Below are 26,872 nucleotides of genomic sequence, written 5' to 3'. Positions count from 1 at the left end.
AACACCTGTTGCGGAATTTTTCAAATGCGTGTTCGGCGTTTCATTCGAGTCACTTTTTCCCTATCTGACCCAGAACGTGTGTCATGTCGGCTTGCGATTCATGTTTTTGCACTAAAACACTAGCTTTCATAAGATGTCACGGATGTGAACCAGACCGAAACGATTGTATATAAGATTAATCTGAGGAATTACTGCATTATAAAATCTATAAAACAGTTTAGTTGTACAGTTTGATTTGTGCCTCTGATTTATAGTCTGCAGTGATTGTTTCTGTCTCACCTGTGTCCCCTGACTGAGCTGGGTAAGTTGAGCGAGGGTTAGTTTGATCGGACCCTGGGTTGTCCGGGGGCTGGCTACAGTTTGTGTGGTGGTTCCTCGGATCTGTGTGCCACTCGCTTGATTGCCAGGCTGTCCCTGGATGATCTGGGTCAACACCTTACCAGCCTGACCTAGGAAGCAGAGAAGCATATGGACAGTGAGAAGGAAGTGTGGACAGACGTAAAGATTTGAACTGCGGTCAAATAAGTGGTATAAAGACCTTGCTGCACCACTATCGGGGTTCTGAGGATGCTTTTCCCCAGAGCGGCTCCTTGCTGCGTTGGCGTTCGTAATACAGTCATTCCTGTCCTTAGCTGTCCTCCGGTTGTAATCACCTTAAATAAAGATATAATCCATTTATACTGCTGTGTGTGTATTAGGGATGGTAAGATTCACCAATTCGCATTATTGCCTTGACATAAAATTTTATTGTATCACATTGGTAGCTGCTTCAAATGTATCTTCTAATGTATTGTATCATTGGCTATGCATTGAGATGAGCAAAAACACACCTGTTGTGTAGCTGTCCCCTGAGCCTTGGCTGTAATGTTGACTGTAGTTGTGTTGGGCTGCAGTGTAGTGATGGTTTGCTGGCTGCCTGTAGTACAGGATGGAATGATTCCGACAACTTTCTGCTGTACACCTGAAAAACAGAAACACTATTTAAGCCCCAATCCTACTGGCAGACTGTACTGTATATTCAAATACTGTACAAATAGATTCTGTCTAAGTATCAGTTAAATGTGAAGGGGGGAAAAAAAATTCCAAAACATGGATTTCTAGTATCAATCAATACCAATCATTTAATGTTCTTTTATGTCTGGCTTCCTGGAAAGCTAAAATTTCAGACATTTCTCCCATTACACCTGTGACAGGACAGTGATTGCATTTCAGTGTGTTACTACTGCAACACAGTAATGGCAACAGGGAATTACATTCAACTCTTTGTGACATTACCGTCACAAAGTTAGCAATTTTAATTTGTAAAGAAATTCCCTGTTGATAGTTTGATCTCTTTACTGAGAAAACAATGTACAATAAAAACACACACACACACACACACACACACGGACCGCAAAGCAGCACGAGAACGCTTGGACGAATTAGTTATCCACCCTATTCTGCATACACAAGTTCACAGAAACCCACAATTAGCTAGTGTCCAACAAGTAAGAGACAGTACGCCACCACTTCCAATGCTTACAAACCAAAATAGTGCTTTTTTTAAAGTACCAAATATTTTTACTTATAAGCATTTCAGACTTCTGATATAATACAGTACAATAGTTGTTAAAAGCCCATTTGGTAAATGTTATACACATTTTCTATTGTTTTTGTTCTAAACATGAAGCTTGAAAAATGAAGCTTGGCAGTGGCTTTCCTTACACGTTTTAGTGCTATGTGTGGTTCAAAGACGAGTTTAGGGGGTTAAAGTGAACGTTTGGGGAAACACGGATTCAAGACAGATTTTTTTACTTTAAAAGCCGATTCTTGAGATACACCCATAAGAAGTCCATAAACAAGCTCCAGTTTTTCATGCTTTATCCCTATCCCAAGACCACCCACACACATAAGAAGCTGCATTACTGTGACGCAGTGCCAGCTGAGAACTGTGTATCTGTACCCACAGTGTTAGCGCTCAAAGCTGTCAGCAACAAGCAAAACACGCCTTGACCCAGTCATTCACGTTCCTTATAGACTCCTGGGACTCTAACCTGAATCTCGGCCACCGCCATACCCCAATGAAGTGCTTTAAACTGGCCAATTCACTCGAAAGACCTCCGAGAGGTCTACGCCATGACTCAATGGATTACTTGTTTCGACGGCTCTCTTTTAAAGTGCTTTGATGGTTGCCATGATAAACAGCACCAGAGCAGGTAAACAAACGTCTTCAAAGAGGAAGTGAGATCTGAGGAGGGGTGGGGAACAACACCGAAAATTACAAACGATGAATTAATGCCTTCAATCCATCTTGTTTTCATGAAAACAAAAATGTTTCACTTCATGACTTTCTTGACAGAAAAAAAAAAAAAAAAAAAACCTCCTGGAGTATCTCTCCATCACCTTTTCTTCCCTGGCTTAAGAGCAACCACAAGTCATCGATTGAGAACCTTGAGAATGCCCCATTTCAGAGAGCTGTAAGTGGGTAAAGGTGAGGTGAGGTGAGGTGGGTTTTTCTCCATCCTGACATCAAAAAACTGCCCTGTGGATGGATGGCGGCTTGGAAAAGCAGGTAAGCGACACTATTCTCCGACACGGAAAGAGCAGAAGGAAACTCTCTATGCGGCCTGGGCTACCTGCACCGGGGCTCGTCGGCCCGGTGGGGAAACTCGTTTTCATGCCGACTTCCTCCGGCGTCTCCAGAACAAACAGCACTACCTGAGACGACCGGCCTGGAAAAACACACCTCTATGTGTTACAAGCTTGTGCTCTCTCTTTCTGCGTCATGTACACTAACACAGCCACACACGCACACAGGCATGCTCTCTAACAAAACACACAACACGACAAGCAGGAGCCGAATTTATCGCGCAATTAAGAAATTCCACTCTTAAAACAGAAAGGGGTCTTTAACAGTTGATAGTCATGTTGTATGATGTAGTGAGTTTTGGTCCATTTTTTTTCTGTCCCTAAAGGCAAAAAAAGTCTTAAACAGATTGAGAAACTAATTATTACCACAAAGAAAAAAAACTTTCAAATGCATCAGTTCCTTTATGAATCTATGATACATAACCTATTTTGTAATCCTTCTCAATTATCACCAAATATATAGACCATGCTGAGATTTAATACACACTATATTTTATTATAGACTACATATACTATATGACAAGTTTGTGGACACTTGTGCTTCTTTCCCCCAAATGTAGTCCCCATTTCCTGTCATAATAACATTCACTCTTCTGGGAAGGTGTTCCCCTGATCTTTGGAGGGTGCTTGTGGAGATTTGTGCTCCTTCGTCCTCAAGGGTTTTAGTAAAGTCAGGTGTTGATTTAGGTGAGGAGACCTGGGGTACAGTCAGCGTTCGAATTCATCCCAAAGGTGTTCAATATGGTTGAGGTCAGAGCTCTATATCAGGCCATTTAAAATCTTCCACTCCAACTTATGTACACCATATCTTCACGAAGCTGGCTTGTCATGCTGGAACAGGTTTGTGTCTTTCAGTTCTAGTTCCAGTTACCAAGCTGCTCTGCTGGGCCCTTGAGCAAGGACATCGCATCCAAAGGCATCCCAAACAATTGTGTCCCAATACTTTAGTCGATATAGAGTGTGTGTGTAATAAGTGATAGTGATATTCAGTATCATAAGCAATATATTACTGGAAAAGTATGTTGGAAAAATGTCTATTTCTGGTTGTGTTTTCTAAAACACCTTTCAACTGCTTTCTTCTTTTTTTAATCCACCCCCACGCATCCATTTTTTTCTTTGCTATTTGACTTGCATTACATTTCAGTCTGTTTAAACGTTTTCTTTCTTTGTTCATTGTTTGCTTTTCTCCTGGTCTTGTATTTCTATTTCTTTCCTTCCATTCTGACTTTCTTTTTGAATTTGGAATGGGATGTTCAAAAAGCACAAATAAGCAATCCCACAGTTCGGTCTGTTTCTAAATATTACATTGCATTTCTATAAATTGTGACATAAAACTTAATATATAATTGTAAACTGGAAAAAAAAAAAACTTCACCCAAAAACAACTAGCACTTAACTTTTAATTACTGCGTTTCCCCCAAAATAAGACATACCCCGACAATAAGCTCTAGCATGATTTTTCAAGGTGTTGGTAATATAAGCTCTACCCTAAAAATAAGCTAAGATTGTCAGCAGGCATTTACGGTAGTACCACAATTCTTTTTATAAGCCAAGCAACACACGATGAGGGATTATATTATAAAATATTAACATTAATATAACATAATAATTACAGGAATATCATATTATATAAGAAAAACAATAATGTAATAATATAATACCGTTAATATAAATTATAAATAATAAAAGTATTTGTAAATACCCAAGTAGATTGCTGTACATGAAAATAAGCGCTACCCCTTCTTTTAGAGCAAAAATTAATATAAAACCCGGTCTTATTTTCGGGGAAACACGGTAACTAGACTTGGCTTTCGATTCGGATTTCTTCTCACTCTGCCCCTTATGTCATGTTCTTTGGAATACGTAAACACTGCCAGAGTTAAGGCGTTATAAACATTGTGGCACAGGATGTGACATTTGTCGTAGTGTAAATGCAGTTCCACAGTGTGAAGTGTCAATAAGCACATAACCAGGTGTTGTAATGGCTTGGAAAAATCCTGCAGGGAAAAAAACTGCAACCCCTAAACAAGAAGTCAATATTTACTGCCCCTCCTAATGTAACTAAGCAGCAGTGGCGTCGCTCTCTCCGAGACGATACTCTCACGGCTGAATGGGGGATGAAAGCGTTCTTATTACGATGAATTTGGTTCAAGTACTTAACTACTGGGAGGAATAAGTTTCTGCTTTGCTCTAATGCCAAGCGCAAAGACTACTGGCCTTCGTCTAGTGTGGTGGATGCTGGGGTAGCTGAGAGGGATTTACACACAGCAGTACAGTGTTCACAATAATACTTAGCAGCATTAGTAGTTTTTGAAAAAAAATATTATTACTATAGCAACAATTTAGGAATAAAACCTGTTACCACCACTGTCAGAGCTGCTGTTGCAAAGAATTTATTAATGCCATCTTGGTATGTGTAAACATGGGAAATGTGTATACACGTCTGTGTTGTAGCACAAAAAAAAAAAATCTTATGCAATGAAATGAAAGATCTCACTGCCCAAACTGATGCCATACAAGCAAGGCACTGTACACCTTGGCATTCTGGTATCAGATAAAAATTATGGACCATGAAGTAATGTTAAAAAAATATAATCCCCTCAGTAACCATGGGTTAACCACAGGGGCTACCTGTATATTAATATTCTCCTGCTTTTGTGAGTAACGTCTGGACTCAATATAAGCATGGTCAGGTGTCAGGAAAACGATGGGGGTAATGATGAGTAACAGTAGGAGTGGGCAATTATCTAGAATTCATATTACAATATTTTACACTGTCCAGACGATATCGACATTATATTGAGATATTAAAAAATTATTATATTGTGATAAAAAATTATCACAATTTAGTAGACTTTAGTTAAATGACATAGAAAAATGTAGCGTTACTTATTTCGATGTAAACTCTTTCCCGACATTTGGTGTAAAGCTGTGGAAGGCATGTTTGGTTAAACTATTTATGGATTTCTTCTTTCTCCACAGTTTGAATGGGTGCCATGTCCTTTGTTATGCGATGTGTTATTGCACTGGTTAGGTCTAACCAATTATTTTTTTGCTTGTCTAGTCATAAAAACGTATGGTTTTTAAGTGGTTGAAGAGACTGCTGGCGTTTCCACCTATGGCTACAACACCACGGTGACACAAATTGCATAGTATTGTTTGCTGGTCAATGTCAGAGATTTTGAACGCAATCTGCTTTCTTATGAGAGAAGAGATCCCCCTTCCTCCAACAAATCCATCCTCGTGTCCTTCAACATGACTTTCTGCGTGTTCGCTAATCTTGAATGACTGTTCGTAACCATGTAAACTAGTCATGAGCAATCAATAACTGCACATTAAGTGGCTTTCAATATTGGCCAGTAGTCTTGTGTTACAGTCAGTAACAAGTCCATCACCATAGAACAGTCCACAATAGCCTTATGTAACAATCAGTAGCTTTGAATGGCAGTACATAGCGTTGTGTAACAGTCAGTGGTTTCCAACAACAATCCATAGAATTGTGAAACAATACAATTGAAAAAAAACATTTATAGCACTATATACAGTGAGTAGCCCTGCAAAATAGTCCATCGTCTTGTTTAGAAATAGGTAATGTTCTGCATCAAATCAGTTGCATTCCATTATAACCTTGTGAACTAACAGTCAGTGGCTTTCACAAATACTCCGCAGTCTTGCATAATGGACCCTGAAACTACAGCAAAAGTTCCTAAGTAAAATCAGTTCGAGCATCGAGACATCAGTAATAGTCAGTAGGTGCCAGTAAAGGGCAGCGGCAGTACCTCCTTGCATGTTGGGCACACTGAGTGTGACGATCTTGCTGTTGGCGGGAAATGGGATGACTTTGCCAGCCACAGACACAGGACTGCCTGCGATCTGGAAGGTTTGCCCCGTGGTTGTGGAGACGGTGGTGACAGTGCTGCTGGCCACTGTCATATTAAGAGATATAATTTACTTTTAAAAAGAAAATAGAGGTGAGAAATCATCGAGGTGGGGGGAAAACAATTAAAAGCTGAGGAGATGTGATGGATTAAGAGGGAGCATCAGACAGAGGCCCCTATTCGATCAAGCCGTGACGTCTGTAAAAAACAGGTGCAAAGTGCACGTGACAATTTACGATGTGCAAGTGTTTCTGATGGCTTTGCATAATGGAATGATTGAATAAGGCTCTGCAGTTTCAAGATGCCACTGACGCCACACATGCTCGACAGTCATCACAATAGTCAGTCGATGGTCAGCCAGCATTAGCATGCGGTGCGTCGTCTCATGCAAGCCATGGCGTAAAAACGTTCCGCTCATTCAATAACAGAAAAAAACGGCTACGTATGATTGGAGGGTTAAGCAGGCACGGCTGTGCTTCAGGGTAGCTAGCCACAATGGTTTAGGAACAGACTCTTTTAAAGACAAAATCAAGGGGTTATGGAAATAAACACGGATCTAAAATGAAAATGGAAATGACCACATTCTGACATTTGAATGTCAACAGAAATGTCACAGGATGAATGATGTGGTGAAAACGTCCTTTATGCAGACTATGCATAAGAGCAATGAGTAGAAGGTGGTTGTTATGTTAGTAGAAGGAAAATGATGCTCCTTACCTTGACCTTGGACCCAGGTAGCAAATGTTTGCTGGAAGTTTTTATTTTGCTGGAATGTCAGTGGCGTGCCCATCTTGGTGGCCAGGACCACTTTGGTTCCAGGTGTGACCTGGCTGGTGAGGGACCCTGTTGCCGTTTTGGGAGTGCTGGGGGTGCCAGGGATGGCTGAGGGAGTGGAGGCTGCAGCCGCTTGTTGCTTTTGTTCCTTTTGTTCTTGACGTTTCTAGAATGAGAAAAGGCAACGGTTCAGATTAATAGTAGAGGTCAGCTGTGAGTAATAAGACTTTACCAATGAAGGGCAAGACATAAATCTGAAAAGTGCCCAAAATCCCAAAATCGCTCAAGTGTTCATTAAGTCTCATCGCATTTTGAGAATGATCTTTCAACCTTTGAATGTTTGCAGGTGGTATCTCAGTAATCAAGGCATTGAACTCTGGATCACAAGGTCACTAGTTTGAATCCCAGCACCACCAAGCTGGGGCATTGAGCAAAGCCTTTAACCCCCCAACTGCTCAGTTGTAAGTCGCTCTGGATAAGGGCAAATGGCGTAAATGTAAAAAGCAACTGAGCCTGAAAGACGTTGCATGACTTCTTTTCAACCTTCTCCCACATTGTCCCATTGCTATGCTTCCTCCCTACTTCCTGTAGCTGCCTACGTCAAACTCAAATCCTTGATGTTTGCATACAAAGCCAAATATGACCCTGCACCCATGCAACACATCAAACACTGCACAATACCATGCTCCCTCGCATGCTAACTAAACATTTATTTGTCTGTAAAAATCGTTGCTACATTTGCATCATAATCCATGTATATTTATCATACAAGCCTAAAATGAATGGAAAATTGGCTGGAAATTGGTAAAACATCTCACTGCCTTCCCACCTGTTGCTGAAGCTCCAGTGCTTTTCTCCGAGCGCTAACCCTGGCCTGCTCTGCTGCCTGGGCTTTCTCCCTTTCCGCCCTGAATTGAGAAAAAAAAAAAAGACATTACTAAGGAACAGATGTATGGGCAGAAAAAATATGAATAAAAATATAAAAAATAAACTACATGTTAAACAATGATGCAATGTGAAAAAGTGGTAGGATTAAACGTGTATATATATGTATAAATTTGTACCGCTCTGCAAATGCTCGGATTTCCCACAAATGAAGATCTTCTTCAGGTACCCAGCTTTCGATGATGATTGGGCCATCCTGCTTGCCAGGTTCAGGGCGTTTGGGGCGCAGAGCACTGGAGCGAAGGCCTTTCCTCTGCGGTGTGCAGGTCTCTGCTGTAGACAAAAGTAATGCTGTAGACACAACATCTGCCTTCTGATAAAATTTTAAAAATACTTTATAGGCTTAATTAATGATCAGCATATATCTACTGTGAAGGAACGAGCCACTTAGTGTTTATGCAAAACTAAGTGTGGCCTAAAACTAGAATTGGGCGATATGACTGTATATTGTATATCGTTACCGCAGTATAAACTGTCAACTGTTCAGTGAAGTGAAAGAGAAAAAAGTAATGAAATATGGAAAAGTCATTCCATTTCTAAAGTATTTAAGTTTATTTAATATACACTGCCCGTCCAAAAAAATAGTCACCACCTGGATTTAAATAAGCAAATAAGTAAAAGCCTCCCATTGGATAATTACTGCATGGATGATTATGTTTCAGCTGGCAATAAGTTATTTAACCCTAACTGATGCAGTGAGTAGCTTCTCATTTCTTAAACAACCATGTCGGAAGACACATCCTGTGGTCGTGGAAAAGATGAAGGGTCATATTATTGGCATGCATCAAGCAAAGAAAACATCTAAGGAGATTGCTGAAGCTGCTAAAATTGGGTTAGGAACTGTACAATGCATTATTAAAAACTGGAATGAAAGTGGACAACCAATGTGGTCAGAAAAAAATTACAAACACTTAAACGTTTGGTGAAATCAAATCGTATTAAAAAACAACAATAGAACTATGTTCTATAGGCTATGTTTATTAGTGAAAGTAAGAGCATTTCCACATGCACAATGTAAAGGGAACTCTGGGGATTGGGACTAAACAGCTGTGTAGCCTTTAGAAAACCACTTATCAGTGGGGCTGACCAGAAAAAAGGCTTCAATTGGCTAGGGAGCATAAAGATTGGACAACGGAGCAATGGAAGAAGGTCATGTGGTCTGATGAGTCCAGATTTACCCAGTTCCAGAGTGATTGGCGCGAGGCGGATTAACTGATGCACCCATCATGCCTAGTGCCTACCGTACAAGCCTGTGGGGGCAGTGCTATGATCTGGGGTTGCTGCAGTTGGTCAGATTGTAGGTTCAACAACAGTATGTGTCCAAAGAATAAGGTCAGCCGACTACCTGAAAATACTAAATGACCAGGTTATTCCATCAATGGATTTTGCACAGGCATATTAAAGATGACAATGCCAAATTTCACCAAGCTCAAATTGTGAGATAGAACATTTGGGATGTGCTGGAGAAGACTTTGCCGACCGGTCCAACTCTCCCATCATCAATACAAAATCTTGCTGAAAAAATTACTGCAACTCTGGACAGGAATTATTGTTGTGACATTGCAGAAGCTTATCGAAACGATGCCATTGCGAATTCGTGGCGTAATCAAAGCTAAAGGCAATGAATTCGAATTTTGGTCATTCCCCTATCTAAGACTGCAGCCATAATGGAAACAAACAGCGAGCAACAAAAATCCATTACCAATTAATTGTTTGTACTGGTGTTTGTTAAAATGAGGGAAAAAGGACAATTAAATAGACAAAATTTTAAAATGCACTCTCACCTCTAGGCGTTTCAGGGACCCCAAGAGGACAGATTATCTTCCGTATGCAGTATTCAGACCGGGTACCGTAAGGGCCGACGTCTCTGCGCTTGATGATCTCTGTGGTGGTGATGTCCGTCTCAGATGTTTCTGCATCACACACAGGCAGGATGTTGGAAGAATGTGTATTTAGCATATGCACATGTAAAGAATTACACAACAAACAGAGAAGCAAGTATTCAAATACTGAAGTTTGATTGTTGATTGTTTGATTGTTGATCTCTTACGTTGGTTGGTATACAAAAAAAATAGGTTTGCTTAAGGTTAATAGGTGAACATGAACAAGTATAATCACATTACTCAAATTTGGCGTGCATTTTTATTTGTCCGCACACGAATCACATCACAAATGTGGCGAGAGAACATTTGAAAACAAAGGTGTCTATATAGGCAAATGTACAACATAAACAGAGCATACCTGTGCGTGTAGTCCCAGCATTGGCAGAAGGTTTTACAGCCATGTCGTCCCAGCGAAGACATGCCCAAAGAAGTCGTAACATCAGACACATCCCTGCTAATGAATTTACAGTCTGAAGTCGATACCTAAAGACCAACAACAACCATTTCAAATGATCAGAAACCCTAAACGAGTAACTTCTAGAGGTGTAACGGTACATGTACTCGTACCAAATGTTTGTGGTACAGGTGCATATGCTCAGAATGCAATCTTTGTTTTATGTGTGGAACATAGTTAAAATCTGAGTTTCCTTAAAAACATATTAAGTGACGGAAAACAAGATTGTTTAGTACCGGAAACATGATTTGCACACACACACACACACACACACACACACACACACACACACACACACACACACACACACACAATCTGCATTACCCAAATGAGGTCTAAAAAATTTGCTCATTTATTAAATTGTATTTAATCTATGCTTTTTTTTTCGATTACTCAATTTAATCAATACAATAAAAATTCATAAAATATATATTTTAATCTTTTTTTTTCCAATCTAAACCAAGCAGGTATTTTATTAACGATTGTTATAAAAATGCCGACTGTCAAACGATAAAAGACGTACAACAAGGAATTTTATGTTTTTTCATTTCTTTCCCCCAACTGCACCAAAATTGAACCAAACGGTGACTTAAAAACCATGAATTTTGTGTATCGTTACACCCCTAGCGACTTCGAAATTCTTGATTTTGCCACTAGCATGCAAATATAAAACATTTACAATAATACTACAGGCACATGAATTTCTCTTCAGTGATTTTAACAACTTGAATACTTTAAAACAGAACACACGATGAAGGATGCCACTCGTTTTCTCAGCGCAAATATGCGCAGGGAAAAACCAAAAAGGAAACAAAAATATATCTGAATTTTTCGTAGCTCCACTAGTGCATCCTGAGGTAAAAGAAGCTGTCTAAAGACCTAAATCTAACCCATGTACAACCAAGTCAAAATATGGGCATATATATGCTTAAATATAAAAAGACTTTTGTATATTATGTTTTTAGTTACACCATATAGACAAACATTTATGGACACCTGACCATAAGGTTCCATATGTGCTTTTTAAATATCCCATTCCACATTTATAATAACCGCCACTCTTCTAGAAAAGGGGTCCTACTACATTGTGGCGTGTGGTTGATTGATTTATGCTCATTCAGCCATCAGGGTGTTAATAAAGGCAGGTACTGATGTAGGGTGAGGAGGTCTGAGGCACAGCCAGTGCTCCAATTCATTCAAAATGTATTCAGTAGGGTTGAGATCAGAGCTCTAAAGCAGATCACTCAAGATCTTCCACTCCAACCCATGTGAACCAGGAAACTGACTTTGTGCACAGAGGCACTGCCATGCTGGAAGAGGTTTGGCTTTCCTAGTTTAAGTGAAAGAGAACTTAATGCTACCACATCCCAAGACATCCTTTGTCTTGTGTGCCTCCAACAATTTGAGGGAAAAAAGTCAGGTGTCCTAATTATTTATCCCATACAGAGTATAAACATGAGTGTCTGGAACAAAGACCACTTTTACTGGCCACAAAAACATTATAATTTTGGCTGTAGCATCACTAAAATGTTTTAATAACATTTGATAACATTACAAACGACATAAGAAACAAGGAAAGCATCCATTCAGTTACTTTTCACAAAAGATTAGTTATTAAGTGAATTCTTGTTTTTAACATCAACACATGCTCTATGGAAAGTACACTGACTCAAGCCTTTCAAGGACATATATAAACTCACCTCCAAGTGATGCCGAATGTAGGTCTGGGAGACGGGTATGGCCAGATGTCTGGAGCTGGCTTGGCAGTGTAGCTGAAAAGCGACACTTCCCTAAACCCCCCCTTGCGTGCGAGTTTCCTCAGCTCTTCGCTGGGAAGAACGAAGATGCTCTTTTTGCAGCTCTTGGTGACGAACTTGCGATACGATGGAAGAGCTGTTTCAGATCGCGCCTTCTTGGTGCGAAAAACATAAACGAGCTGCACCCGTTCTCGTGTGGACTGCACCCTGGTTACTGCCTTTGAGCATATCAGGGATGAGCTTTCTGACGTTGAAGGTGCAGTGGTGGTTTTCGGTTCCTGTTTCACCGTGGTATTGGTGGTGGTAATAAGTGGAGAAACAGTGTTGCTCTCATTCGCCGTACCACTGCTACTTGTTTGAGATTGAGTATTGGTTGTTATGGTGGTGGTAACTTGTGTGACCGCCAATGTTGTGTGAGATCCCTTGCTGCAGTTGCTTTCTACAAAATCGTTGCTGAGGCTCGATTCCTCCGCTGAAAGAACTGGAGAGGGAACGATTGTCGTTTGGGACACACCGTCATCCTTGTTCAAACTGGCTTCCATGCTATTCTTCTCTTTGCTATCCAAAGCAGAGTCTGATTTCGGGATGGTAGGGGAAAATAGTGGCAGATCCTCGGCTGTGACGCCAAGACGGGGTAATTTTTGTGGGGGAAGATACTCCGGGTTTCTCCTTGTGGAGTCTGTGATGCTGATTCTCTCCAGATCCCCACTTCCATTTACTAAAGGTTTTAGAGGATCCTTAAGCGACAGAGCCTTCTTATCGTCCTCTATCCTCCTATCGATCACCTTGTTCACCACACTATTGGTCAGAGTGTCCTTGGTACCTGGTTCCTTAACATCCTGTCCATTCATTTGCAATAAACTTCCTTTACTTTCCTTTTCCCTGTACCCATCCACATTCTCCCCTAATGATGTCACATTATTCACCTGCACTGGTGTTTCTGTACTTGTTTGATGGTTCATTGTACTAATGAATTTTGGATCACTGCTGCCTCCAGTGGATGGGAAAACACTTTCACTCTGGCTTGTGTTATCCGTATTTACACACTGCTTATGAGTGTCACCTGACAAAAGGGGCGTTGTGTTTTGAACACTAAACTGAGACTGGATCAAACAAGGGGTGCTATGTCCTCCACCAGGATCTACTTGCCCTACACACTCACCTGTTGGACCATTTGTCCCAGCTTCCTGACTGACAGAAGGCTCTAACGATAAAACGCCCTCTTTGGTTCTCTCCTGCGTGCTCGTATTCTCCTTCTTGACCTCTGACTTACCCTCAGGCTGTATGCACGCTACTGCTCCGTGTGGCTCCATTTTAAACTTGAGCCTCTGGATAACAACCTTAGGGTTGGTACATATAGCCGAATTCTTCCGTTTTTCCTCGATGGACTGTTGCTTGACCCGGTGCTCGAGCAGCTCATCCAATTTGGAAGAATTGACCTTCTTCTTGTAAGCCGTGCGGAGCAGGAAACCCTCGCTTACGTCGACCACGTCAAAGAAGAAAGGTTTAGGTCCTTCGTTTTCTTGCTTAACAATGGCAACATCTGTCTCTGCATGGCCTCTGCCTGTTACAAAAACGTGAAAGATTTTTGACTGATGAACAACAAAAATAATGACAGCATTAGAATTATGTTGGAAATCTAAAATAAATATAGGAAACAACTGCTATGTGATACGTAATAAAACCAACAAAATGCAATATAGTATATATGTTTTTTACATTAGAGTGGCCTGCATCAAATTAAATAAATAAATAAAAAATATATATACTCCACCTTTTCCATCATCCGGCTGAGTGCCATGTGCTTTCGCTTCAACTTCCATATCTTTGTCCTTCATGTCGTCTTCTTTATCTTCATCTGTTCTTTTCCCCTTCTCCTCTCCACTGCTGCTCTCAGACACTTCAGGACTTTTTGCGATGTTAGACTCTGCAGCATTTTTGACGCTCGTGCCAGCTTATCGAAAAGAAACAAAACAGAAACGTTTATAAGAAATGAATCGCTCATCTGATCAGTGGGGGAAAATGACAAGGAAAGAATCAATTAAACGGCTATTAACTAAAGGTAAAGAGAACAAATGAAACCAAATACGAATTTCAGGCGGCCAAGACAAAAATGAAAAACAGACTCTGCTAGTCATTGAATAATGCCATAACTACCCTCCATTTCCTGACGGTAGTTGGCTTTGGTGTTCCCGGGAAGTCTTGTAACAAATCGATGGACGCGAGTCTTACTGCTCCAGCACCAGCCGCCATAACCAGTCACCCTGTACTCCTCTCCTTTCTGTTTCCAAACCTTCACACCGAACAAAAACATACATGTTTATCATATCATCATACAGTCAGGTTACTTTGACTGTTGCGTTGACTGTATTATCTTCAAGCGATGGGTGAAGACCTTCCTCTCTCTGAAACACTTAAACTAACACTTTCCAAGTTTGCTTAGTTGTAGACTGATTTATCTTAAGTTGTAATCTAGAGTACCAGTGTAGATTTATTCATCCGATTTTGATTTGAATTAACGCAATGTGACTCAGTTATTAACAATGTAAACATGTTATTTTCTCCCGCTTGCAAAATCCCACAGGTAAAATGTACATGTAGTTTTATTTTCAATGCACTGACTGCTTCTTCCCACTACTTTGCTTTTTTGTTTCACTTCAACTGTCTTGCATCTCAGACATTTTTCCTCGGTGTGCAGTAGATACAGAACAGTTCATTTGCTTTTTTTTTTTTTTTCTAATAGCTTTAAGACAAATTCTTTTATTCTCCCGCAACCTGCACACACACACAAGTATTTTACCGCCCGCACCCGCATTCACAAAATAAATCTTGTCCTGCTTGGCACTCGTTTTTGTCGGGTCCCGATCTGTAATTCAATGCTATATAAAAAAATTATGCTATGCAATTCAATACGTTACAGATAGTTCGCTTTTATGTATTTGGCTTCTACAGACAAGTGCCTTCTGACTTCTAAAAAAAACCCAAAAAAACGACCCTTTCACATTCAGCTCTGCCTCTGCCATGTTAATCTGCATTCTACGTGGCTCTCAGGATACGCCTCGGTCTCCGTAGAGATATGTCATATTCATGTAGCAGCAGCGGTGCTGAGAGATCGCACTTGAACAGTTTAGCGAGGAGAAATCAATCTACATCAGAAATATTGGTCACTGTTACACAATAAAAGTATAGTGTATCTACTAATTATTATTTATAAAAACGGTTGCTTTTTATCGATGCAAATATGTTAAAAATTATGCATCGCGATACGAACACAGACTTCTATCCGAAGCGCACGTTTTTTTAAACAGGACAAATCGAAATCTGTGTGCATGTAGACTTGGTATGAATCTGAATGCATTATTTTACCGTGTCCTCTGTAGTGTATATGCACGAATGAGTGTATATGAGCGCATACAAATCTTCACCTGATGTTTAATACGGAAGGTGTATTTGACCCAAGTGGCCTGCTGCATTGTCTCTTCTTCCTCCAGCTTCTTCTCTCTTTTCCTCACCTTCTCCTTCTCCTCCCGCTCAAGGGACGTCATGCGATGCATTCTGCTCTCCACACGCAGGCGTTCACACACACACACACACACACACACACACACACACACACACACACACACACACACACACACAGGCAATTGAACAGGATTCTACAAACCAGCCACATACACCCACACATTTGAATAAACCCACTTTCTCTCACAAACATACACACACCCTCACAGTTTGATGAAAGAGCCACTAGTGACTCCTGGGTTTTCTCTGGAACCAGGCCAGTCCCAACACCACTTTAAAGGGCTCGTGTAGCCGTTAACCCCGGAGCCAAAAGATCAGGGCCGGAAACGTGTGCACTGTGAGCCTGGCTTTAAATGGGCTGTGCCCTGGAACAAGTGCTCTGTCCAAATATTGGTTTACAACACAAACTGTGCCTTTGATGCTCGGCAAACATCATTGCGTGAATCGCGTGCGGCGTGGGCGACTTTGACGAAGAATTCCAGCCAAACTTGATTAAACTGGGTTCTGCTTCGTTTGATTCAAAGAGCCACAGAAGGCAAATAAAGAGAAACCCACACACACTGGGAGACACCTAGCAAATCCTACTACGTTGGCAGCAAGCGTGAATCATAGAAAATTCAAATTTTCAGTTTAACTGGTCTGGTTTTCTTTTAGGTTTTTTTGCTTTCATCAACCACATAAAGTCTTTCCCTGAGCATGAACTCGGAGGTTTTTCTAATACTGCACTGTAATTGATTTAAAACTTTCCTTATGAAATAATTAACTTCAGTTATTTCAGTAAACAGGCTGTCCCATAGACTTCTTCGTATATCATTTTTTTAATGGTTTTGGTTGATCTGGAGCTAATCCAGAGAACACTTGGAATAGGATCCAAAACCTTGAACAGGACCCCACAAGCTAACTGGCTAGCTTACAAACAAGTAAACAAAGAACATGTGTCTGATTGTTTGTTTTTTTTAAAGGAAACTGCTGACTGGAACTAGCAAAGCCGACAATTGAGGCAGCAAGATATTGATAACTCGTTATCTAAACATCTTGGTTACAGTTCCAGGAGGTTTTAGTTCCTGCTCCAGTGTGTGGGTTGTGGGTGATCTTGTCAGGTTGAACATTTCTGACTGCCTCAATGCAAGCTTTATCAAATAGATTTTGTGTAAAAGGAGTAGTACAATGCTTCGTTGCATGGAACCAATAGGAGTGTGCCTTACCGTGTGTGCCCCAATGAGTCCTTCCACACAGGCAGCATGGCCACCGGTTTGATGGCACACTCCAGGATGGCTAAAGCCAAAGCAAATTCTCGAGCCTTGTTACAAATCTGCACAGCCTTGCTCCAGTTTGCCCTGAGAGAAGAAAAACGTACAAAAATATACACTCAACTTTACTCAATTTGCTGCTAGAGAAAACAATTTCAATTGGCACATGATCAGCTATTTACAGCTTTACATACTTTTGCACAATTCACAAGCAACTGACAGTGAAAACTCTAGTCTGATCAGTGAGACTGGTTGAGGTTGAGTACCTGTGCGAGTCCCAGTTGGGGTGTAGAAATGGTGCTGGGATGTTGTTCTCCAGCTGGATAATAGTGAGCCTTAGAGTGCACATTGTGAGCATCCTGGAGCCAAAAATTGAGCCGTTCCACTTGAATTCTCCGGCAGGAGTCAGGCAGAACTTGTGCGACAGATGTCTCCGTTTGTCATGGTCCTCTCTGTGCTGGTGCTTATTGAGTGCCAGAGTGTTGGTGCTATACTGGTTCTGGTAGACACGGTACTTGCCTTCCTGACCCAGGCAGAAGTGGGAACCAAAGGAACCCTTCATGACCGGGTCTTTGGTGCTGCGCGAGATGAGACGGGTTGCTTCTGCTTGCTGGCTTACTGCTGGAACCTGAAGAAGGAACAAAGATGTACAGAAATGTACTCAGCAAACCTACCAGAACCAGTAAGTAGTTTTAGAGCTAATAAGTTTAACCTCTATTGGGTAAATAACATTGTATTTATTCAAATAAGAGAAAACAAGCCACAAACATCCACATCTTTTCCGTCCTTGAACACTTTACAAGACTCGTGGAGCGCTGCTGCCACCTGCTGGCTCTTCCGCTGACTCAGTATGCTGTCTGGGTTGCGCAGGCGTGTCACCATGCGTGTGGCTGCCAACATCCCATGCGTTCCTGTTGAAGTCTCACTGCTTCCTTTCTCCTTCATTTCACCTAAAACACACACAGAACCATGTGTGTAAAATAAGTCACACAAAGTGCTGTTCGAGAAAACACATCCCATACTGAACCAGTAATGTCATTAAATTCACAAACAATCTCCTTCAAATACAATAGATTTTTAGCCAAGTAACACTTTTGAGGTTAAATTGACATGGTGACGAGATGAATTTGAGTAAAAGCAAATAACTTTTTGACGTCACAAATTCGACACAACAAGAGTAACTCTTTACACGATGCTACCACCGACATGCTTCACTGCGTATACCTCAAGAGTGATTTAAACTCGTTTGCTCTACTTAACCGGTCACAGATTTTCAAGGACGGTTTATTCTTTTGATATTATAGATTAAACAATGGTTTTTTTTTAACATGATAGCATCACAATACAGGTAGTCCACAAATGACGATGGTTCGGCTTACGATTTTTCGATCTTGTGATGACGATATGGGACTCAGAAAAAATATCTTCTTTTTTTTTATATTTACATTTTTGTGCAGCATTTTAATTTATGCATGATACGTTGGGATGCTGCCTTGTGAGATGGGTACACATCCCCCGTCTTGTGAGATGCCTTACTCTCTCAGCAGAGTTCAGTTACCTCGGTGTAAGAATGTGTATTTGCTTTTTTTTTAGTGTTTCAAACCCGAATTTTAGCTCTCGTTTCTCTCCTTTCAAACACATGCCCGCTGTCGCATACATATTTACTGTAAAGTTTTTGATTGAGGTGGTGTAAATTGCTCTGTTTTGCTAAATTATGTACTGTCATTTGTTAAATTACAGTATACTATCCCATATTGGTCACCAATTTTTAAGACTCCTGGGAAGACTTGGTCATGTCGCAAAGTTTCGATAGTGTCATTATAAAGCATCTAATCGTAAATCAGGGACTACCTGTACTTATATTTTCTTTAGATAGTTTACAGTAGTAAAATAATAGGAAACAAACCATGCTACAAAATACCACCTTGAATAAACTGAATCAATTGGTCATATAAAAACATGGCATAACTAATAATACCTAAATATTACAGCAAGATGTATTTAACCTGAACAAAAATTAAGATGTATGTTTTTGACAGGTTTCTATACTTGCTCCTCACTTTTCTCATCCTGGTTGGAAACTTTCTCCGCAGCATCTGGATCGTCTCGACTGTTCTCGTCAGCGGTCTGTGGGGACAGAGACCCATCCTCGAGATTGGTGCCTGAACTGGAGGACGTATCTGTAGAAGGGAATTTAAAAAGTGAATAGTTTGCTAATGTACTTTTACCATAAGAGTATGAAGAAGCAATGGACGAAATAATAGGAAGAAAAAATGTGGTGCTAGAGTAATTATAAAGCTTGAGGATTCAAACTTAAAATGAGATCTATATCATCTGGAGGCAGCGTAAAAGGAGACACACAATAAAACGCACAAACGCTGTTACTAAAGCATGTAGCTTTAATGCAGGACACAATAGTCTGCCATAAATCATGCTTGCAGTTTGGGCAGAAATGGCTAAGCGGAGGTGGTTAAGGAGAGCAAGCAAACAATCGTGAGCATAAGGGAAGGTGAGATGAAAAGGAAAGAAGAGAGTGCAGAGCGAGCGTTCCAATCGCAGAGAATACACGCAAACAATCTTTCCTGTGATGTACCTGCCATCTTAGCCAGCTCTGGTGAAGCACTGAGATCAGGTGAAGTTTCAGAAGGCCCTGACAGCTGGAAGATGTTTGACATAGAAGCACCCGGGGATTTTGTATCACAGGACGCTACACAGGAACACATTTTTGGTATATCAAGCACTTTCTTTAGATGTCTCAACAGGATGTGGGCATTACAACAGCAGCAAATGCACAAAACCTTCTTGAAAGAGCAGGAATTAAATTTACCCCAAATTGTAATGGAATCGATCAGTAAAAAAAAGCCATGGTTGATGATGGTTAAATGAACGAATGATGGTTTCATTGACTTCCCACAGGAAAAGTCAATAGAGAACTTTGAGGATGGATTTGGAACGTCAAAATGTTGATATGTGTAATTTTCTGTGAGGAGCCATTTTTTATATCATTATTTTTAAGTGAAGGAGTCTCCAGTGTCAGTGCTTTGTAATGGTCAAAATAAGATTTTACAGCCAAACACAATCTTCAGGATCAAGATTGGACGGGGGAAAATCAGCAGGGAGTGTTTGCAAATGCAACGGTGTAAGTGATAACATTTTATGTATTTGTTCAGCAATATTATATGTAAACAGATCTCCAAATTTCATTCTATATTTCCTTTTCAGACTCATTCTGTCAATAATGATCTGCTGGTCATCATAAGTGGTCAGGGTTATTGACATGCGTCGGGTACCTGCAGGGTTGTTCTTTTCCGTGCCTGTTTGGTCCTGCAGGGATTGGTCTTCAGGGGTCTCAGGCTCCATTAGCTCAGTTTTGGATAGCTGCTCCTGCGATTCCTCTCTTCTGGATTTCTGAAGCTCTTCTGCAGCTTTCCTCTTCAGCTGCTCCATTTCCTGCTCCTGCTTGGCTCTCACACGCTCCAGAATATCCTCTGAGAGAAACAGACAGAAAACGGTGAAAAGAAATGCCTTGGTTTATTCCCTTAGCAATACACATCATAAGGGCATTATGAACATGTTACAGTTTGGTACGTCAATTCATCCCATGCCCCATTTCCCTTTTTTCTCTCTCACTCTTTGTCAATCAGGATTAATAGACGCTTATAAACAGAAATGCTTACTGTATCCTTTACCCCTGACTCCAGTCAATTCATTGACATTTTAATTCCCACAGGAATTAACCCCAGAATTTTAAGGATGGATTTAGACTGTAATGAATATAAACAGGCTCAGAAACACAGGCTGCATTCAATCACCCATCACTGCACACCTTAACAATAATGAAACTGTAATGAATGGACATATGGTGCCACCCAGATGAGGATGATTTTTACTTTTAAAGTTGGTTCTTCTCAAGGTTTCTTCCTCATCCCACCTCAGGGGTTTTCCCCCTGCCACGACTGCCACTGGCTCGTTCATGTGGAACAAACTTATTACATTCTTTTATAACCACTTTATTGCTGTAAAGCTGCTTTGAGACAATGTCCACCGTTAAAAGCGCTATACAAATTGAATTGAAATAAAAGGAAAATGTTTGGTGTGGGACAACAATTAAAAACATTTCTGAACGTCCATAGTTCGATCTTAAGGACACACCTTATAATAAAAGTCTCTAAAAAAGGAGCAACAGGGCAAGTTTCAGAAAACAGACACTGGGCTGATCACCTACATATGCATGTGAGAGAACACAACACAAAAGCTTCAAACTTTAACCAAACTATTGCCCTGATTCAGTACAAAGCCTCCACTATTACTACACATGTATGTATAAAAGAGAAGCTAAAAGGAAAGAAAAGAAGTGTGCAATGTCTGATACCTGCAACTAAAACCGTAAGCCTATAAATTATGTCATGGCCCAAACCCTGAAATTGATTTATTTTCCCCAACATGCTCTGGACCGCTCCCCCCCCCCAAAACAGGAAATTGCAATCTCCTCTGGATTTCCTGACTTGCATGGAAGGTCTATCCGAATATATTATATTAACATCTCCCTATAGAAAGCCTTAACATTTCAATGATCCATTTTCTTTGTTAAATATTGATACTGCAACTAGTGAAGTCCTGATCTGTTACTATAGTAACAATAAAACAAACCTGGAAAAACACAAAATGCAACAATGTCTAAATGCGGACTTTAAGCCATGCAGCTCCGCACACTTTATACGCGTTCTGAATTAGTTTGAAGCCGGCTGTCGCGAAGACCTCAACACTTCCTAGCAGAAAATAGATCACACCCACACCAAAACAAGTCACAGATTTTTATCTCTCACTCAAACTGGTGATAAAAAAAAAGAACAGATTGGCATCAAGTCATTAGGAAAAGGTCACAACAACGAAAAAACTTTAAGATCTACCTGAACACACTCCCAAAAAAAAAAAAAAAAAAAAAAAAAAAAAAACCCTGCTTCATAAATAGTGCCAGCTAACCAAGTCATTCAGAAACCAGACAAGCCATCCAGAAAAACTAAATCGAGGCTATTTATATTTCTACTACCTATATGATATCTGAAGTGCAAAGAAGTGTGAAGTACTTTACAGACTCAGCAATCACAGTGCTATACAAGTTTCTACACGGTATACCAAGGTTTTTGTGTTTGTGACCCCAAATGACATACTTATAACTATATTATTCACACAGTTGGCTATTAATTCTATGAATCTGTCCACTGTCCACTGTCATCATAAGACAAATCTCAAATGGAAAACTCTGGTTTTAGCAGTATTGACTAATCTAGAAAAGTCAGAAGACTGGTATGCAAAACGGCCATGGTTTCAGGCTGAAAACAAACCTTTTAATAGGTCTTGAAAATTAAGGGAAATACTGACATCTGTAATACTAAATCCCATTATTTATAGTACTCAGTAACAGTCTAAAATAGAAAATACAGCCAAAAGATGTTTATTTACAGATTCAGCATCAAGAGATGTAGGAAGAAGTTCATTAACTCCCAGGACGAGTTCAAAATATTAGTACGTCCTCGATAAATATAATATAAATTTGTAAAAATAATAATGATAATAATAAAACATGAAAACACACACATACGTACGAGTTTCTCTCAGGACCCCATTTATAAATCAAGTGACCCCATATGGAGCACATGGCTGCTACTTTTGGTAAGTTTTTTGGTACACATTATTGACATCTATTAATCAATTTATCACGTTTTCATGAAACTGATTTGTTCCCCCTCAAAATGTGAAATCACACAAATCCACCTTTTATTTTACCTTTCCTTTACAAATATCCAGAACCTGTTAGAGGTGTAAATATTTGACATATATAATATAATATGATGTAAAGGCAACAATATTATATGCCAAAATGAATAGACTGAGTCTTGGATTAAAATCTGCATAATGTTGAAAATCAAAATACTGGTTATTTTGCAAATAATAATAATGTAGACATGTTTTACTCATCAGAGTTCTGGACAAATCTCCTTGTTAGATTAAAAATATAGCAAATTTTTTTACACTCCAGTGTCTGGAGGTGTTGGCCATTTTTCTGCAATAATTGATGTAAAATCATTAATACTATTTTCTGATTGTTTCATCAAACATTTTAAATTGATGCAGTTCACACTGCTATCCAAAATACACATCATGTTGCTTGACTTCCTGCAGTCATTGCGATTAATAATAACAAAAGTATGCCAGAGTTCACTTGGAGGCAGTCTCACCACTGCGCTTAGAAGCTCTCTGACGCTTTGTTTTATAATAGTTCATTAACCCTGTGCACAGCCTAGCCGATATTTACCATTAGCTGCAGTCAGGTAAGACTTGTTATTGCCTCTGGCTTTGTTGGTGAGTTCCTCTGTGATGTCCATGTGTGTATGGATCTCGTCTCGCAGTTCCTCCAGCGTGGTGCACAGCTGTTTCTCCCAGTAGGTCTCATCCAGCACGTCTAATAGCTCCGCCAGCTGCACTTTGGTACTATAATACCAAATCATCTTGTTTTTGTGCTCACCATCCTCCTCACTGAAAAGGGTATTAGAGTTAACACTGCACTTTAGATGTAAACTGGAAATAAAAAAATTTTTCAAACCCTGCTTTACACTCTACCATTTTAAAATCATGGTAAAGTGGATTCCAGGTATAACAGCTTGAGTGAATTTAAAGAACAGCCTGTACAAAAACGTATGTTTTTGCACAGATTATACAGAACATACTCCAATAAAGTTCTAGCTACATCATCAATCAGCATTAGAGGTTGAGTGCGCGTGGATTTTACGATACCTATAGCTAGGTTGAATTGTACTTGCCAACAACCTACTAATCATCAGATTTTTTTATGGATACTAAATAAAAAAAAAAAACATAACTGAAATAAATATGAATGTATTAATACAAAAAATTATATACTTAATAAATTACGAATAATAAATATAACACTCCATGAAGCGCACAGTTTCTCATCTAAAAACAACCAGCATGCGGCATCAGTGATTCGCCTCTAGAGGCCGCTGTCGTAATGGCAGCAGACCGGAAGCTGGAAAAACTATTGTATGGATTTATCGCCGTTTATGGCATTTGGCAGACGCCTTTATATAGAGTGACTTACAGTTATCTCATTCATACAACTATGCAGTTGATGGTTATGGGCCTTGTTAAACGTTAATTGGTTCTGTCCATTAGTATGGTCGAATAGCATCAACTTCCTTATTTATGGCTGTCCGGTTAGTTTTCAACATGCTATGCCGTCCCCTTTTGGTGGCTTTTAGATGAGCGCAATCATTTTTTGGAGAAATTTGTAAGCTTTCCACTCACACTATGATCCTTCGGTTCAGGAACCAGTATTTCCTTCGGTGGCGGTCAAATCCGATCGGCTCGTGTCTGATGTAGGGACGAGACTTCTGGCTCTCTGGAATGCTGTCACCCACTCCTGGTACCTGGTGAGCTACACACACCTCGCACTGCCACTCCTCTTCGGGCACCTGGAGTAGTGGCGGCTTCACACACTCCAGGTGATAGACAGCAGAACAGGTCTCGCAGCATAGCAGGTCCCCGAGGTGATGGCACACACGACAGTGATCGTCGTAGGTGACCACGCCCTCTGACATCAGCTCCTCCCGTGCCACGTTAGTTGCCAAGTACTGATCCACGAGGAACTGCAGGACTGCGTGGAGGAGATGCACACCACATTCACGTTGTGTAATATATTATGGGTAAGCTTTCTCTATAGAAATGCTAATGCAATAGACTATGCACAGTGACAAAACAACAATAAAACTACAACTGCTTCTGACCAATCAGAATCAAGCATTGGTATACTGTTCAAAATATGCAAATACTCATTATATCCAATTTGAATTTTTGAATTTCTATCCTACTCAAAACCAGCCCATGCCATACAGCGCAGTTCATACAGTTCACATCGCTTCACTTTTTCCACATTTTGTTACAGCCTTGTTCCAAAATGGATTGTCATAATTTCTCTCAAAATTCTACAAACAATACCCCATAATTAAAACATTAAATTTTAATAAATTCGCAAAGATTTCAAACACACTTTCATGCTACAAGCTATACACCTATTTTTGGGCAGTTTCTCCCATTCTTCTTTGCAGAACCTCTCAATATCCATCAGGGAGGATGGGAAGCGTCGATGCACAGTCATTTTCAGATCTTTCCAGAGATGTTCACTCGAGTTCAAGTCTCTGGCTGTGCCACTCAAGGACATTCACAGAGTCGTCCTGTAGTCACTCCTTGGTTATCTTGGCTGTGTGCTCAGGCTCATCGTCCTGTTCGAAGGTGAACCATCGCCATAGTCTGAGGTCCAGAGCGCTCCGGAGCAGGTTTTCATCAAGGATGTCTTTATACATTGCTGCATTCACCTTTCCCTTTGATCCTGACAAAGTCTCTCAGTTCCTGCTGCTGAAAAACACTATGCTTTAAAGTTGAGAGGGTATTGGCCAGGTGATGAGTGGTGCCTGGTTTCCTCCAGACATGATGATTGGCATTCAGGCCAAAGAGTTCAATCTTTGTTTCTCATGGTCAAACAGTCCTTCAGGTGGCATTTGGCAAACTCCAGGCGAGCTGCTACGTGCTTTTTACTGAGAAGAGTCTTCCGTCTGGTCACTCTACCATACAGGCCTGATTGTTCTTCTGGAAGTTTCTCCCTTAACCACAGAGAACCGCTGGAGCTCTTTTAGAGTGACGATCGGGTTCTTCCATTCATTCTTTCCGTCCAGGTGGACTCCAAGGTAGAGTAGAAACATCTCAAGGATGATCAGTGGAAACAGGATGCACCTCAATTTTTAGTCTCGTGGCAAAGGCTGGGAAAACTACTTATGTACAAGTGATGTGTTTGTAATTAATTTGCAAAGATTTCAAACAGACTTTATTTCACGTTGTCATTATGGGGTATTGTGTAGAATTTTGAGGAAAATAATCCATTTAATATAATAAGGTTATAACATAAAATGTGGAAAAAATGAAGCGCTATGAATTATTTCTGGACGCACTGTATACACCAACCTTTCAGCTTGCTCTCAAGAGGCTCGTAGGGGAAGTCGTCTTGGTTCTGGATGCTCAGGACATGCTGGAACTCGGGGTCACTCTCGCAGTAGGCCCGCACCACCTCGGGCCACGTCATCCCGTCCATGAAATAAAGCGTCGAGTTCACGCTGTCCTTCAGATCTGCAGGGCCGAAGCTCGTGTTAGACGTGTCCTCCTCGCGCAGGATGGCTTTCATTAGCGAAACGTGTGTCTCTGCCAGCAGCGTGCACTGATCCTGTCCCGACAGAGCTGCACAGAAGTCCTCGAAGTGAAATGGAGAGAGCCGCAACACTGTGCTGAAGTTTCGCAGCACCTCATAGATGGAGGCTGCGGTAAGGACGTGCATTGCTGGCACCAGAATATCGTCTGATGATTTAGGGAGCTCCAGAGGGGGGACATCCTTCTCCTCGAAGACGGGGGCAAGTGGGCGATGCACACGAGTTCTTTTGCGGCCTAAAGAAATAGAAAAGACACACATTGGAAGTCAGTCAAACTGCAAAGTAGAAGCTACTCTTTTTGAATGAGGAAACTCTTCCCAAGACAAAGCATTAGACAGAAAGAGGGACAGAGAGGCAGATCAAACAGAAGATAAAAAAAAAGACAGAGATAGAAGATAGAGACAGTGTGAACAACAGATAGACAGACAGAAATTAAAGATAAGGACAGAGAAAACAATTGAAAGACAGACAGAGATAACCAAAAAAGAAAGACATGGATGGATAGG

At 40.5% G+C, this 26,872-nt stretch overlaps 1 protein-coding gene across 5 annotated transcripts in view; it reads right to left on the bottom strand.

The window, feature by feature from the left end:
• LOC124382966 (nucleosome-remodeling factor subunit BPTF-like) overlaps positions 1 to 26,872 on the bottom strand; it is a 48,936-nt gene that overhangs the window by 14,877 nt on the left and 7,187 nt on the right. For 2 of the 5 annotated variants that reach the window (XM_046845351.1, XM_046845353.1), the window contains exons 2-23: positions 26,128 to 26,601; positions 24,418 to 24,766; positions 23,408 to 23,628; positions 20,382 to 20,579; positions 19,685 to 19,798; positions 19,152 to 19,271; positions 17,866 to 18,041; positions 17,358 to 17,719; positions 17,047 to 17,178; positions 15,745 to 15,874; positions 14,477 to 14,612; positions 14,094 to 14,273; positions 12,263 to 13,883; positions 10,467 to 10,591; positions 10,010 to 10,138; positions 8,345 to 8,498; positions 8,110 to 8,188; positions 7,224 to 7,446; positions 6,408 to 6,554; positions 831 to 961; positions 539 to 653; positions 280 to 449 (exon numbers count right to left, since the gene is read on the bottom strand). In XM_046845351.1, the coding sequence (XP_046701307.1) occupies positions 280 to 449; positions 539 to 653; positions 831 to 961; positions 6,408 to 6,554; positions 7,224 to 7,446; positions 8,110 to 8,188; positions 8,345 to 8,498; positions 10,010 to 10,138; positions 10,467 to 10,591; positions 12,263 to 13,883; positions 14,094 to 14,273; positions 14,477 to 14,612; positions 15,745 to 15,874; positions 17,047 to 17,178; positions 17,358 to 17,719; positions 17,866 to 18,041; positions 19,152 to 19,271; positions 19,685 to 19,798; positions 20,382 to 20,579; positions 23,408 to 23,628; positions 24,418 to 24,766; positions 26,128 to 26,601 (5,486 nt within the window). The remainder of the gene's footprint in view (positions 1 to 279; positions 450 to 538; positions 654 to 830; positions 962 to 6,407; positions 6,555 to 7,223; positions 7,447 to 8,109; positions 8,189 to 8,344; positions 8,499 to 10,009; positions 10,139 to 10,466; positions 10,592 to 12,262; positions 13,884 to 14,093; positions 14,274 to 14,476; positions 14,613 to 15,744; positions 15,875 to 17,046; positions 17,179 to 17,357; positions 17,720 to 17,865; positions 18,042 to 19,151; positions 19,272 to 19,684; positions 19,799 to 20,381; positions 20,580 to 23,407; positions 23,629 to 24,417; positions 24,767 to 26,127; positions 26,602 to 26,872) is intronic. The other 3 variants (XM_046845352.1, XM_046845357.1, XM_046845365.1) reach the window with 3 other exon arrangements.

This window comes from Silurus meridionalis, chromosome 1 (genome assembly GCF_014805685.1).
Source record: "Silurus meridionalis isolate SWU-2019-XX chromosome 1, ASM1480568v1, whole genome shotgun sequence".
Lineage (NCBI taxonomy): Eukaryota > Metazoa > Chordata > Actinopteri > Siluriformes > Siluridae > Silurus > Silurus meridionalis.
This window is presented reverse-complemented; position numbering and strand designations above follow the sequence as displayed.